Source organism: Vigna umbellata, chromosome 5 (assembly GCF_029865625.1).
Source record: "Vigna umbellata cultivar VRB3 chromosome 5, Vumbellata_1.0, whole genome shotgun sequence".
In the NCBI taxonomy this organism is placed as follows: Eukaryota; Viridiplantae; Streptophyta; class Magnoliopsida; order Fabales; family Fabaceae; genus Vigna; species Vigna umbellata.
This window is the reverse complement of record NC_142169.1, coordinates 68,211,171-68,227,410: the sequence shown is the minus strand read 5'-3', so window position 1 is coordinate 68,227,410 and position 16,240 is coordinate 68,211,171. Positions and strand designations below refer to the sequence as shown.

Genomic DNA, 16,240 nt, shown 5'->3' with positions numbered 1-16,240 from the left:
TTATTTGTTACTATATTGATATGTTTTAAACCCAATAAAAATATGACATGTAAAAATGTTTTCAAAAATCCTATATTAATCTATCGTTGCCTCAAGAATAAACAGGAGTTTCTTTTTCAAGTCTATATTTTTTAATGACCTTTCAATTTAATTAAATTTTCGTTGAAATTTAAATCCTTTATTGGTTTTTATGTTTGTTTGAAAATCTAAATCATTAAAATTTTATTTGCATTTTTTAAAATACGATGAATTTGATTATTTATGTTAGTATAATACTAAATATGTTAACTTATGTGTCACGTGTTAATTTATTTATGATTTTTAAATATTTTAAAATTTTAAATTTTAATTTTTTTAATTAATCAATTAAATATATATCAAAATAGATTAAAATAATTATTACTTTTTATATGTTAAATTATTTTATAATGATTAATTTTAAAATTGTAAGTATTAATACATTACTATTATACGTGTACATCATTCAAATAATACAATACATCACCATTTTAAAAAATAATAATAATTTAAAGAATAAATTGATAGACCAACCTTTATTCCGGTCTTTAGCCTCTAAAAAAAACCATTGAATTAAAAATTCAACCCAAATTATTAAATTTGAACGAATTAATAAACCGATCATTGGACCAAATTCCACTCTTCAAACTCTGTTGAATATGCATATCTGGCTCATCGAACTAATAAATATGTTAACATGTCATCTTATCTAAACAACAATTTAAAGGTTAAACAAACATTAACAACTAACTACATGTCTGATTGTGTAAAACGGTATAAATATTTGATTAAAAGTAGTAAAAAATTAAACAATTTTACACAAACTTTAATAATTAATGTAGCTGTATATATATGTCGAGAGATAATATTTTCATTATTTATAAATGCTTTAATATAATATGTTTTGAAAATGACTTGGACATCACTGGAAGACATTATATTAATTAGTGATTTGGTGAAATATTATTAATCAAAATAAAATTCATCAACATTTTTTATGACCATTAGCTTATATTATACTTATACAAATTAAATATATCTATAGATTAAGTTGTGAAGAGAAATAAATAAAAGTAAACTCATATTTCAACCAAGTTTTAGGTTAAAATTTATATTATTTATACAAAATTAAATTATTCACCACATTATTGTAACTATTATATTATAAACTACGTTACTATAATATAATATCTAAATTATTTTTAAGGATTTGGTTTTGTTGAGATTGATGGTAGGATAAAAGTTAGTGAAATAATGAAAAAAAAATAGAAATTGAGAGTGAGATTATTTGTGTTGTGGGAAAACAAGTGAAAGTTTGTAAACGATGTATTAATTTTTTTTTTAATAAATTGATGAAAAACTTATTCATTTTGAAGAATTATAACACCTTTAAAAAATAAATGAAGATTCAAATCGACAACTATAAAACAAAAGTATAAATATTGTTCATTTAAAACCTAGTAACTTTTAACAACCTTAAACACATGTTTGAAATGGGAATTGTCAATTACATTCTCTAAATGTTGAGAAATGAACAAATTCCACAATATTTAATGAAACAATGACAAACATTGTGAATATGTAAACACTGTGATGGATGAGAACGCTTGAAAGAAAACTCATGCAATGAAAAAATGTTTGTATTTTTTTTTGTGAACTTCTATAATGTCTCATATGGTAAAAGAACCAACGAAAGACTATTTCTCTCCACTTTACTTGTTTATTAGAGCACTACAAACATTGAAAAAAAAATCATCCCTGTAAAACTTCTGTTATTAAAACTTATTTCTACCATACTATTCATTTTTTACTAAAAAATTACATAAACAATATTCTACATCTCTTCACATGTATTAACTATTTTTTTTTTTGTACGTAAGAATGAAGAATATATATATTAGTCTAAAATATAAAAATAACTTTTCCTGCTAACAAAATGAAAAATTTAAGACACGGGAGAAAAGTGACATAAGGATTCAAAGTGAAGATGATGTTTTACGATAATGTAAACATCCATTTCAAATTTGACCCTTTATCCAATGCGCTGCGTCCGCTGGCGGTGATGTTCGCCTATGATTGCGTCCTATTCAAATGTCAAAACACTTCAAAGTCCACACCATCCACCTCATCTCCACCGTCCGATGAAGAATAACAAGATTATTCCTCACAAGGCCAATCACGTAATTTCCTTTCACTAACATATTTTAATAGTAATTATTTGACATGACATTTCTCCTCCATGAACCGTTATTCTTTGTGTGTACCTAAACTAACCTCTCTCTCTCTCTCTCTCTCTCTCTCTCTTCACTCACTCACGTTGCTGTTGTCGTTTCATAGCAACATAAAAGCAGAATCCACCTCAAACAGGGAGCTATCAATGCATCAAATGAAACCATTCATTTTTTTTGTTTCCTGAGATAAAATAAGTGGGGCTCACATGCATCTACAAAATTAACTAGGCTTTTGATCAAAGGACCAAGCTACACCCACTCCCCCTAAACTCAAATCTAGCCGTCAAAAAAAGCGGACCCACGAACAGTAACCACGCAGAGTTCAGACCTACCATACTTTCACACACGTCAATTAATATTGAACCATTAATGACCATTAAAACCGTTGAGATGGTTCGCGCCTGCATTAATCGTGATATGGCTCAGTACCACCGTAACAGCTGTTCTTTCATTAGTTCACGGGTCAACTAAACGAAGTAGTAGCTAGTGAATGTGAATTTGTGAATTTCTATTTCCAACTGCTGTGCAGGGTTGCTGCGAAGTGCAGACACGTTCGTCTCTCTCTCTCTCTAGAAAAGTTGGAATGTGAGAGAGAGAGAAAAGAAGAAGAAAAGCGAAGATGGCGAACATAGCAACGTTTCGATTCCTTCTGCTGTGGACGCTTTTCCTCTGCTTTGCCTTTACTACGCGTGCAGCTCAACGAGGTGAGATTCTCTATTTTGCATTGAAGTTGAACGCTGAGTTGATAAGGATTTTGGCTTGGATGTGTTTTAATTTCGTTTTGGTTTGCTTTGAATTAAGTAATAGAGGTGAAAATGCGCGTGTGCGTCGTGGAATTGATGGTTGAATCTGAGTGGTGGTGTAGGGGTGCATTTGATTTCACCTGGTGTGGCATAAATTGCTCATGGATTAGAGAAAGGCAAAATGATGCAGTTTTCCGCATCTTCTTATGTTTTTTTAATGTGCTTTGGGGTTGAAGTCATAGTATGAGACAAAGCCAGTAGGCAACACTGAATGATTTAAAAGAGGGGGAAAATGGGAAAATTCAATAACATGGTCAAATTATTCCCTGCAACTTAACATTTTGCTTACAGTACAGTATAGGCCGGACGCGTTGGTCAAGTTAGAATGGTTCATGACAAACATTTCTCGTAGCGTAGTGCTTTGATCCTAAAAGCATAAGAACTGAGCATTTCCAAACTTTAAAACTAGCTAAGTTTATTTAACTCCTTTTTTGTTATTTTATGTTCTATTCTCAGTAAGAACTGGGGGAAACTGAGTATTTCCCCTGGGTTTGCTCTCTGCCAGTTTAATAAGTTATCATGGTTCACGAAAAGGCTTTATTGGTGGTTGTGTGGTACACAAACTGTTGCATTTAATCGAGCAGCATCGTAGAGATATGATTAAATTATGCTTTTGTGCGAGTGTGAGCGTGCAATCTTTTGACAAACTACAAAATGATTTATATCAAGAGGTCGTTGCTGGCTGCACTGTAATTGCTACTGGGGAATTCCAGTGCCAACGAAACCAGCATGATAGCTTGCACATTCCAGTGGATTAGGACTTTGTTACTTTTAACAGTTTATCCCCTTTGAGTTGATTTAAATTTCTGAGACATTGTATTCGTTGCAGGGCCATATGGCATGCACATAAGCTGTGGGGCTCGTCATGATGTTCAAACAAAACCAACCACTACCCTTTGGTATAAAGACTTTGGTTATACAGGAGGTATTCCCACCAATGCATCTAAGACAAGTTACATTGCCCCTCCTCTGAAGACTCTACGCTATTTCCCCTTTTCTGAAGGTCTTTCAAATTGCTACAACATTAACAGGGTGCCCAAAGGGCGCTACTCAATCAGGATCTTTTTTGGACTTGTTGCACATACTACAGTTACCGATGAACCTCTATTTGACATCTCAATTCAAGGAACACAAATATATTCTTTGAAATCAGGTTGGACCACTCAGGATGATCAAGCATTTACTGAAGCCCAAGTATTTCTTATGGATGGTTCAGTATCAATCTGTTTCCATGGCACAGGTCACGGAGATCCGGCAATTCTTTCAATCGAGATTCTTCAAATTGATGATAAAGCTTATTATTTTGGACCGGATTGGAGTCAAGGGGTAATGCTTAGAACAGTCAAAAGATTGAGTTGTGGATTTGGACAGTCAAAATTTGGTGTGGATTATGGTGCAGATCCCCGGGGAGGGGACAGATATTGGCAGCATATTAAAACTTTTGGTGGGGATTCTGATCATCAGAGATCTGTTGAGACTAGAATCAAACAGGCTTCACATCCACCAAACTTTTATCCCGAAACTCTTTATCGATCAGCCCTTGTCAGCACTAGTAGCCAACCTGATTTGACATATACATTGGATGTGGATCCCAACAAAAACTATTCTGTTTGGTTACATTTTGCTGAGATTGATAACTCGGTGACTGCTGCAGGACAAAGAGTCTTTGACATTATGATAAATGGAGATGTTGCTTTTAGAAATGTCGACGTTGTGAAAATGAGTGGGGATCGTTATAGTGCTCTCGTGCTTAATAAAACTGTTACTGTTAATGGGAGAACTTTGACTGTAACTTTGAGCCCAATAAAAGGTAGTTTTGCCATAATTAGTGCCATTGAAATATTGGAGGTTATAACGGCTGAGGCAAAAACATTATCAGATGAAGGTACATGCAGTGCACTATTTTTTCAACATGAATTTTTATAATAACCAAACACAGTCTGGATTTTGATCGGATTTAAGTCAATAAATATAATAATTACATTCTTAGGAACTTATATGTGATATAATTATACATTTTCTGGTCGTTTTTTCCCCTTATGTTACTTAACATTCTTCATGATACTCAATTATTTAGGACTTTGACCATGGTGAGTGCTACTCATTGCTACTTTTTGATGCATTATCATACTTCTTATGTTACCTTGTCTTTTCATACTTTTCCTTAACCAATTACTGCTGTTGTTCTTACTTCCTCTTCCTCTTCCTCTTAAGGACGAAATTCAAGCCTGGTGTTGATTTGTTCCTTTATGATACTGCTGCATCTAGTTGTTGTCTAATTTATGTAGTGTTAGTCAATGTGATTTCTGTTAATCCAAATGCTTATAAAAGTTTGCCTCTTGACTATTGTTCTTTTACTCTAGTTATGGCTTTACAAACGTTGAAGAAGGCTTTGGGGCTTCCTCCCAGGTTTGGGTGGAATGGTGATCCATGTGTTCCCCAGCAACACCCGTGGACTGGAGCAGATTGCAGATTAGACAAAAGTAGCAGCAAATGGGTCATTGATGGACTGTAATTTCTTATTGTCCTTGGTCTTAGGCTTTTATTGTGTATTTAGTTGTGGTGGTGTCTTAACTCCATCTTCCTCGTGTTAATTCTTTGACTTTTTTTTTCTTTCTCATTATTTCTTTATTTTTGCGACGAAAGCAAGAATAAAAATCATTTCTTCAGCATCGAAGCTTCGAAGTATGAATCCCATAAAAAAACAAAATGAAATTACAAGACTCTGTTTATAAGTATGTCTTTGTTCACATTGATAACTAACATTTGAAGACTATTTCACACACACTCACACGAATAATCCTTTTTATATTAACTTATTTGAGGGAGTGACCTCCGCCCTCTTCCTCCTCTTTGTTAAATTTCTTTGTGCCCTTATTGTATTCATTAGCCAAAATGTACTTACAAATCCACTCCGCTTCATATTGTTAGCTTTGGGTTCCGAAACCATTGCATTTCCTTTGAAAGCTGTATTTAATATTTAATCTCAATATCTTATTGACTTGGTGCTGGATCTGTGAACAGGGGTCTTGGCAATCAAGGTCTGAAGGGCTATTTGCCAAATGACATTTCCAGACTGCATAATCTACAAATCCTGTGAGTTTGAAATAGTTTTTTCTTTTATGAAAACATTATTATTTGTTTCATGGCAATTGGCATTGCATATATGTATGAATCATGCTTGATAATTGATAACACAATAAAGCTCTGATAATTAAATGACAAGTTGCTTGAGAATTTCTGATATAGTGACATTGTATAATTGATCTCACTTTATTTATTTATTTATTTTTATTTCGCTATTCCCCAAGATATACTAACATTGAGCATGTTCATTTTCATATTCCTTATGTTTATTGTACTTGTGCACAGAAACTTGAGTGGAAACGGCATTCGTGGGGCTATTCCATCCCCACTTGGAACAATAACTAGCTTGCAAGTGCTGTAAGTGATTTCTTGTTCTTAGCTTATTTGACCGATGGATTTATTTATCTGTTTCCCAGGTCATTCTATACATGGTACAATGCCAATATGTGATTTTCATCTTCAGGACAGGTGTATTAGAAGTTTTATCAGCTTCTATCTAAACATTTCTGTGAGTTAAGCCTTAGAGCCATTAGTGGCGTGGCATAGTAAGACGTGTGGGACAAGATATACTTAGCATGAAGTATTGACTTGTATTTATACTTTTTTCACAACAAACATTTGTAGTCCTCACCTACTCTCCATAATTCCTACTGACTACCGGGATTTCTTACTTAGACCAATGTGTTGTTCCAAAACCTCTAAAATGAATAACAAACAGAAAGTGAAAAAGAAACTGTTCCTCTTATGTAATTTTTTTGACTCGGCCTCTTCATGCTTTGGTTTAAACCTCTTGGAGATTTGCTATTTAGCTTCACTGTTAAATTATGCGAAGGTTTGAATCTTTGCTTGACTATCATGGTGATATGATTTCTGAATGCATGTACACGTGCAGTGACCTATCCTACAACTCTTTCAATGGATCGATTCCTGAAAGCCTTGGACAATTGACTTCATTACAGAGACTGTAAGATTTCTCAGTATTTAGTTTGACGATATGAGAAATAATAAACGATAAATCAGTATTAAGCAGTCTTCATGCAGGAACCTAAATGGGAACTTCCTGTCTGGAAGGGTACCAGCGACTCTAGGAGGAAGACTTCTACACGGGGCAAGCTTTAAGTATGTTGTCAAATGTTAAACTATATAAAGAATATTTGTATGTAATGGGAGAAGAGGCACATCTATTTGCCATTCCTCCACTTTCTCTGTGACTAAGGTTGCTAAATCTGCACTTGTGGATGGGTGCAGTTTTACTGATAATGCAGGTCTATGTGGCATACCTGGATTACCCACTTGTGGACCTCACCTTTCTGCCGGTGCTAAAGTTGGTATTGGCTTAGGTGCTTCTTTTACTTTCCTACTTCTTATTATTGGTTCAGTTTGCTGGTGGAAACGGCGGCAGAATATCCTCCGAGTTCAGCAAATAGCCGGTAAGAATGTTGATTTGTGGGTTATAGTTGTCCTAATAAAATGTGTCTGGTTTGAGCTTGTGTTACAACAGTTCATGACCGATTATAAATAACGGCTTCTGAAATTGTTGATTTTTTAAGTGCACCAAAATCAGACCGGTTCTGGGTAAGATTGTTTGGGTTAGCAATCTTACCCAGATTGAGCTTTGAAAACTGCTATTAATATAAACGCGTGCAAGAGCAGTGTCTTATTGTCTGTTTTGAAGTTTTCTAACCGTAAATTTGCATAGAGAACGAATTACTATAAGATATTGATGGAATTTTTGTTGGAGTTATTCCCTCATTATATGCAATCTTAACGTTTTCAAACAGATACGTTATTTTTCACAGTAGTTTTCCAGGATAAAGAAAATTGAATTTGAGGGAAATGTGTCGCTTCATATGTGACGTTGAATGAAAAATTTATACTCTTATTTTCTTTTGTAGCAAGGGCAGCTCCATATGCGAAAGCTAGGACCCAATTTTCACGTGACATCCAGATGGCAAGGCATAATAACAATAATAATTATGGCAATGCTCAAACTGCTTCGGAGAATGGGCCTATCTTGCTTTCACGATGATATCCCATTTTTCTGGTATATTTTAAGCACAATCATAGCTTCTTTTTTTTCTGTTTCCTATCTTAAATAGCTTCTTTTAATCAATAGTCCTATCTATGTGGCACTAATTGCAGAGTAATCCAATCTTCTGATGGTGTTTCCCATAGCGTGCTTCTCCAAATATTGACAACAGTTTTTTGAGCTCCCTTAAATAACTTCTTACAAGCTGGGAACCCTCTTTGTAAATCAGAAATTTGTACATCATGCTTACATTTTAGTTTCCTACTTTGTTTGAACTTCTATACATGTTTTTTTTTTTCTTTTTTCTATTTAGTAGAGGATTTTGTAACAATTTAAAAGTTAATATACAAATAGAAATTATAATGTTCTATGAATGTAGGAAAAGCAAGTTCCAATTTACATAATGCCTGTCACAGTTTTCATGTGTATCCTATTTATATTATCTGCAGATCATTCTAATAGGCGGTATGGTTGTTTGTGGCTTGATAAGGAAAAAAATCCCCCACCGAATTGCCAATTTGCATAAGCTGAAAATTGGTTTCTGAATTGAAGTTGGTAAGAAAAACAAGTCACTGTACCAAATAAAACCCACACCTATCCCAGTCTGGTCTAGATTTCTTGATCTATGGTCCATGATTAGGTTTAAATGTGAGCATGAGAGCACACAGACACATATATATATATAGGGTATTTATTGACAATATTTTCTATGAAAAATAAATGTTGATTATTACATATTATCACATGTTAAGTTTTAAATTATATAAATTAAAAACTTTAAAATAGTCGTAATTTTTCTAAAGCAGCATAGTCATAACTTGAATGATTTTAATATATTTGGCTGTAGAGATTAAATGTATTTCCCTCATGAAGATAACTACTTTGTTGTTAACATTTACGTATTTCAGTATTTAGAAACATGAAGCAAGCTAGTCGAGTTGATTTTGGCGCAATTGGGGGCCTTTCTTTTAGTAGCACTACAACAGAATTAAAGGCCAAAAGCCCAAGAGACTATATACCACAGAGGTCCAACAAACAGTGCCCCTCAGCAAATCAATAGAATGGGTGTTGCTCCCTCCACCACCACACCTTTCTCCCTCCACCTCCCCAATTTTTTTTAATTCCAATTATATCCTCAAATTAAAATTTTTTATTTTTATTATTTTAATTTATTCCAAACCTAGTTCTCCTACTTTACTCCCTCCACTCAATCTTTCCATCTCTCAATTTCGTTTAACAATTTGTCTTCTGTTTTACTTTACAACTGCATTTGTCTTCTCCGTTTCACTTCTCCTCATACGATTCTTTCTTCTTCATTTTCCTTACATTATTAAAATACATTAAAAATATATTAAAAAATAATAAATCAAAACATTTAAATTAAATTATTAAAATATTTCCAAAATAAAGAATAAACTAATAAAATAAATCCTAAAATTAAAAACGTAACTCGGAGTCCGTTTAAGGAAAGAACTGATGTCAACATCCGTTTATGGAAAGAACGGATGTCAACATCCGTTTAAGGAAAGAACGGATGTCAACATCCGTTTAAGGAAAAAAACGGATGTCAACATCCGTTTAAGGAAAAAACGGATGTCGACATCCGTTTTTTCCTTAAACGGATGTTGACATTCGTTTTTTTCCTTAAACGGATGTTGACATCCGTTCTTTCCTTAAACGGATGTTGACATCCGTTGAAGGATGTCACCGTTTAAAAGTTACGTTTTTTATTTTAGGGTTTTATTTGAAGGTTTATTCGAAAACACACCTTAAGGAAGCAACACACGCACTGCACCACTCCACACACTGCACCACGAGAGCGACACTGCATCACGAGAGCGACACTGCACCACGAGAGGGAGACTACTTGATAATTCTTTCCACTACCACCAACCTTTACAACTTGTAGTATCTCACCGCGACAAAAGAAAGAGATGAAGAAAAATAATGTTAAAATAAAAGAAAAATATTTTACTCATGTAGGAGGAACTAAAATAGGTTATTAGTGGAATAGGTTGTGAATGGGTAAAATTAAAAAAATTAACCCTAAAAATAAAATTTTATTTAAGGGCAAAATAGTAAAGGGGAGGTGGAGGAAGAAGGGTGTGGTGGTGGAGGGAGCAACACCCCAATAGAATAGAATGAAGACAACATAAAGAGATGGCTCAATGTACTGATTCCATTTATCTGAACTTTATCCTACAGTTTTCTGAATTCTCAATTATGTTTATCATTCTTTTTTTCTTTTAAAACATAAAAATGTAGCACACTTTGTAAAATTTATTTTTACACCATTAAATTATGAAAAATAGTAAACATACATTTTCATCTAGGACATACTTGTTATACACTCTTACATATGGGTTAAATAAGTGGAATGTTTAAGTTAAATTATTATAATTTTTAAATCAGTATATCAATTGCATACTTCTAAACATTACATACAATATAATTTTTAAATCAGTATACTTTTGAAATTTTCATAATCATCCTGTGATAACATAAAAAAAAAAAATCAACTATCACTTTATGATGGAGCCACATAATATCTTATATTGTTTTATGATAGAGACACGTGATATCCTATTATTATTATTATTATTTTAAATCATAACACTTTGGTTAAGTCTGTACAATATTTTGATTAAATTTATATAATTATGGGTTAAATTCTTAACTAAATTTATATATACAACTTTAGAGGTGTCCAATTACCGACATTCTTAAATTGTATAACAGAAAGAAGTGAATAATATTGGGGCATGGACGAACTAAAAAAGTATACGAAGTTTGATGATGAAACAAATAATAAAAGTTAAAAAATAATAGAAAGAGAAATTTAAATTACTTACATCAATATGGTGTACAGTAGTGTAAAACGTAGGAGTACGTACCACGTTTCATTTTATTAAATTGTGCGCATGGACTCTGCAATAGTACGTCATTTCATTTCAGTCAACCTGATTCTCAAACTTTTGGAATCACTTCTTCTCCAATCGTAGTAATTTGAAGACAGGGATGGTTGGTTCAATTCAGTTTTCTTTTTTTTTAAGTTATCCTTATTTAATAAAAAGCAATGCATTATTAAAATATATTGTTGAGAATATTTTTGTTCTCTTATTATGAGATCTTAATCACATGTGTAAAAGAAAATACTATGTCGGTAGAGATTTTAACTTCATGCCAGCTCAGGTCAAAATACATAAAATGATTTGAAACAGAGTTCATATATCAGGCATTGATATAAGGTCTTTTACAGGCTAAGTGACAACATTAGACATGATCGTTGGACTTGTGATACAATGTTTATCTCAGTGAGGAGAGTTGAATTATTGAGACGAGGACTAAATTATTAGGAGTCTGTTTTGGTGGTGTTAGTTATTTTTGTCTTGGAAGACTCTTCTTCAACCTCTAACTCTGCATGTCCCATCCCTATCTTAGGTCCACAGGTCCAAACTTTACCTAAAGTATGGCTGCCTCTAAATAATATCAAAGGTTAATACCATTTTATTTTGACTATTTTGTAGATTTTATTTATTTATCACAGTCGAGTAAATTTGAACACGAGGCCGTTACAAAACATGATGTATGGTGTCCGTTGAAAGTGGGTTTAGAAGGGAAACCAAAGACAGAGGTGGTAGGGATAGGGATGTTGTTTGATAGAGAGAAACAAGAAGAAAGTAAAGGGTAATGAAAAAAATCGGAGGGAGCACACAAAAAGGAAGAAATAAAAAAGTTGGCGTCCTATCATATCATATCATATATCATATCATGATGATGAGAGTGATGGAGAGAGTATAGAAAGCGAAACAAAAAGGCAAAGTTTAATTAAAAAGGAGAAAAGAAAAATAATGTAAAAGGAGTTGTGGAGAGAATCATCGAAAGATGGTGGAAACAGGAGCAGCGAATATAACTGGATTCCCCATGATCGGCGTTGTAGAAATGTAAGAGTAGTGTGATAATGGAAAAGGAAGGAAAGAAAAAAAGAAAAGAGAAAGTAAATAGAAAAGGATTCACGTGAACATCCGTATCTGTTGTATGTGTAGGCATATAAACTGTGCCCTTCTGCTTGGTGCAGTGAGTCTGAAGTCTGCACACCCCACCCCTGCCATTCACCACTCACTCACTCACACTTTTTATTATTATTATTATTATTTATATATTTATTTATTTATTTTACAGTGGTAAGTAGTAGTAATAAGATGGAAGAAAATAGTAAAGATAAAGAGTTATTAAAGTGAGAGAAAGGACAGAGCCCAACAGAGTCAAACACGCCAAATAGATCAGAGAAGCCCATATTGAGAGAGAGAGAGAGAGAGAGAGAGAGTGTGGCCCAACATCACCTGTTCCCTGCAACTCAGACACTCTTCCACGTGGGAGTCTCTGTCACAGCACCAACCCCAACCCCACACTCTCTCTTCCCAATCCCACTCCCCCACCTCTCTCTCTCTCTCTCCCATCCTTTCCCTTTCATTACGTCAACTCAAATTCCCATTCACAATCTCAATCCCAAAAAACACACACATTACTACCATTACCATTCCTCATTTTTTTTAATTAACCCCCTCTAGGGCTTACGTCACTCCTCCTTCCCACACGTCTCATCAGGCGGCGGCTCCACATTCTCAATCCACAGCCGTCCGATTCTACACACCACTCCCTCGTCAACATCAACGGCTCCAATCTAAACTGCCCCTTTTATCCAAATTTGCGACTGTGTGCGTGTGTGTGTTTACGTGTATATATAAACCAAAAGGCAAAGCAAAGCGAGGAAAGAGAAATAGAAAGAGAAGGGAAGTGTGGTGGTGCCGGCCAGCCGACAATTACGGGAGGTTATGTGGGTCCCTCCACTTTTAAATACACACATAGTCATTTGTTGTGTTTGTTCCCTTTTCATTAACGTTTTTTGAGTTTGAGTTGGTACTTTGCGTTCGTTGCATGATGGCGTCTTCTTCTTCTTCGGGCTCTCGCGAGGGGCACTACAGAGGCGTCAGGAAGCGACCCTGGGGACGCTACGCCGCCGAAATACGTGACCCGTGGAAGAAGACACGTGTCTGGTTGGGCACATTCGATACTCCCGAGGAGGCCGCCCTCGCCTACGACGGCGCCGCCCGTTCTCTCCGCGGCGCCAAGGCCAAGACCAACTTCCCCCCGGCTCCCGCCCTCTGCCTCGACCTCAACGCCCCTTCTTCCGATCACCGCTGGCCCAACGTCCCCTCCCGTACCCTCGTCCTCACCGAGTTCCTCCACACCGCCGTTCTCAAAGACATCGAACCGCCGCAGCCTCTTCCCCCTGCCACCACCGCTCTCCGCCGCCCCGACGCCGGCGTTCCTCTCGGTGGCGGAGTTCAGGTGGTGGAGAGCTCCCCGACGGCGTCGTTTTTGGGACTCGTTCGGCGCGGGATCCCCATCGACTTGAACGAGCCTCCACCGTTGTGGCTATGAGTTGTCGGTCCGAGTTCTGACTAGGTTTTTTACGTCGTCGTTTCGTTTTGCTTTCCTTCGTATCTAATTTATCTTGTATGTTTTTAAATTTTCCCTCACCTCGCTTAGGTTTTACTATGAGCCTCGTACGTTCATCGTATCTATCTGTCCATGTGAGTCTATCTAACATTAGGTTAATGGAAGAAAAACGCTATGATATTGTATATACATTTATTTTCCTTATCAATGACTCTACGAATTTTGTAGTAGCGGTACTACTATGTTAGTTCGCCGATCCAGTTAAAGTTGTTTGTGTTGTTAGCAGAAGATATTCACCGTCTTTCCATGATTGTGTGTGGTCTGAAAGTTTTATGGTTTTGCAATGTTGGGTTGTCTTGGTAGCGTGGTTAATTTATTTTGGTTTGGCGCTTTTGGAATGTTGGGCGGCGTAGTAGACAAGCGAGGAGGGATTGCCAACCGTTGATGCGGTTGGGACCACCTGGGAAAGGGAAAGGACGAGCGTGACCAGTGACGCGCGCGTGAGAATGCTTTCTCTGGGGGAGCGGGAACTGCGAAGCGAGCGTGTGGGTATCTGCATTATGGCATTCCTTTTCTAGTCAGACCTCTGCATCTTATCATTTTTGCAGCGTATATTTTCCACAACCCTTAGACCCATTCGCTCCCCAAAGCGCGTACCATTTATACACCTCAACTCCTTCCTTCATATTCCTTTTTCACTTATTCTATATATTTTTCTGTACTTGTATGTATTAGCACATGAAACTACTGTCAACAAATTTAAGAACAACCACCGTCTACAAATTGTGGAAATATCTTAAGCAATGCGTCATGTCTGTCAGTTCAAAATTTAAGTTATTTGTTTTATTATAATATAAAGCACATGTATTGATAAAATACTAAATTATTTTATGAAAAGAGTATATAAATAATTAATTATGTTGTAAAATGGGGGTTGTATTTTGAGTTTTTTTATGTTTTGTTTTTGGTGAACAGGAAATGATTGGAAGTAAACAGGGTGATGGGAGAGGGAAAGTGTGTGTTAGTGTTGGGGTTTGGCCCACTCTGCATAGGATGTTGATGAAAGCTAACATAGTGCATTTAACTTTAGTGTTTGGATAAGTAGCAGAACACAACTACGTGATTAATGGAGAAATAATTTATGAGGAAATGGTGTGATGCAGAAGGAGCAGTACTGCATTTTTGAGGAATCAGGCACCACCGCACTGTTAACATGCCGGCTTTTAAAACTTCACTTTTCTCGATCTCTGTGCTTTTTTTATTTATCACTTCTTCTTAGATAAAGCTAACCACTTTTTTCACCTTTTTCATTTTCTTCTTGCCCTTCTTCTATCTGTAGATTGTTAGCAGCTTTCCCGTTTCAATATTTATTAGTTTTCTTTTTTTTTTATTCTGTTCTTATATATTGTAATTTGTTTTCTTAGAATCTCAACAGCTTTCATTTTGTGGAACATTAACAATACTTTCATTTTATTGATAACAAAAAAAATATAGTAATTAATTAGCCATACTTAACTTGTATTTATTGTAATGCGCTTTTAAGAAAAAATGAATCAGCATCTTGGGTTACTTGATAATCCACACACATCCATGAAGTATTAAAAAAATTAATATTCACTCTCATAAGGGATTATATCATTCTCTCTACTCAACAAAAAATTATTTTATTATCTTCAAAACCAAAACCAATGGAAGCGTGTTTTTCCTTTTCTATTTTCCTTTTAAGTTCAATCATATTCAAACCATGAATGTATTTTTTTATTTATATTTTGAACTGTATGTTGCAGAGTAAGCACTTAAAATAAATTATGATAGAAAATATTATTCATGTGAAGTGTTGAAGGATATCATAGAAAATATAACCACAAACCACATGACTTGATGGGAGACCACTCCAAGGGTTAATTGACTGGTATTAGATTGTTTTAGTTTAATAAATAATTTTGAACTGAAATTTAGAATATACATTTGAAGTTAATATTGGATTGACCGAAAAAGAAACTACAAATAAAATTTAAGATGATTCAACCGTGGGCAAAAGTTTGGAAATTTCAAATAAGAAATAAGATGACATTAACAGTATGTTTAATATTGTAACTCTTTCACTTTTAACTTTAAAATCTCCAAAATATTTTGTACAGACACGAACTATATAAACATATTATCATGCAAACTATTAAAAGTATGTTTAATCATTTTTCTGTCTAATAAGCTATATCTATTTAGAATTAATAATAGTCTTTTAAACTAATAATAATAATATGTAGTTAAAAATTTAATAATTAATGAATTTGAAATCAATATACAAAATAATTATTTTTATTTATAATAAAGACAATTTTAAATATTAATGATTTTTAGTTTATAAAATAACATCTATTTAACTTAATCAGTATAATGACTAATTATTTTAATTTGTAAAATTGATCAGTATTTAATAATTTTCTTGTTATAGGATTTTTTATTAAATATATAAGGATTAGAGCTGTCAAAACGGGTTATCCGGCCTGATTCGGCTCGGCCCATCATGGATTGGTCCGTTAGTGAGCCAATCCAACCCGGCTCATTTATTAGCGAGCCAGAAAAATTCGAACTCGGTCCGACCCATC

General features: G+C 34.6%; 2 protein-coding genes across 3 annotated transcripts; both read left to right on the top strand.

The window, feature by feature from the left end:
* Positions 1-2,657: 2,657 nt before the first annotated feature.
* On the top strand, positions 2,658-10,488 carry RLP4 (receptor like protein 4). 2 transcript variants are annotated; one of them, XR_015786791.1, is made up of 11 exons: positions 2,658-2,953; positions 3,882-4,937; positions 5,416-5,563; positions 6,077-6,148; positions 6,425-6,496; positions 7,032-7,103; positions 7,181-7,258; positions 7,388-7,569; positions 8,035-8,183; positions 9,084-9,233; positions 10,309-10,488. XR_015786791.1 is itself a non-coding variant. In XM_047307599.2 (10 exons), exons 1-9 carry the CDS (start codon positions 2,869-2,871, stop codon positions 8,166-8,168), a joined length of 1,899 nt encoding a protein of 632 aa, XP_047163555.2. In that variant the 5' UTR covers positions 2,660-2,868; the 3' UTR covers positions 8,169-8,183; positions 8,282-8,536. The 2 variants fall into 2 exon arrangements, 1 of the variants encoding a protein (XP_047163555.2); XM_047307599.2 differs by lacking the exons at positions 9,084-9,233; positions 10,309-10,488 and adding an exon at positions 8,282-8,536 and having other exon boundaries at positions 2,660-2,953.
* Positions 10,489-12,938: 2,450 nt separating this feature from the next.
* ERF12 (ERF domain protein 12) lies at positions 12,939-13,861 on the top strand. The gene has a single exon (XM_047307600.2). It carries the CDS (start codon positions 13,107-13,109, stop codon positions 13,611-13,613), a length of 507 nt encoding a protein of 168 aa, XP_047163556.1. The 5' UTR covers positions 12,939-13,106; the 3' UTR covers positions 13,614-13,861.
* Positions 13,862-16,240: the final 2,379 nt, after the last annotated feature.

What these genes read in the sequence shown, in the direction of transcription:
- RLP4 (XM_047307599.2), top strand. Translation starts at nt 2,869, where the DNA reads ATGGCGAACATAGCAACGTTTCGATTCCTTCTGCTGTGGACGCTTTTC. An exon ending in ATAACTAGCTTGCAAGTGCT is followed by an intron (nt 6,497 to 7,031) that starts GTAAGTGATTTC and finishes GTACACGTGCAG; the next exon opens with TGACCTATCCTACAACTCTT. An exon ending in TTGACTTCATTACAGAGACT is followed by an intron (nt 7,104 to 7,180) that starts GTAAGATTTCTC and finishes GTCTTCATGCAG; the next exon opens with GAACCTAAATGGGAACTTCC.
- ERF12 (XM_047307600.2), top strand. Translation starts at nt 13,107, where the DNA reads ATGATGGCGTCTTCTTCTTCTTCGGGCTCTCGCGAGGGGCACTACAGA.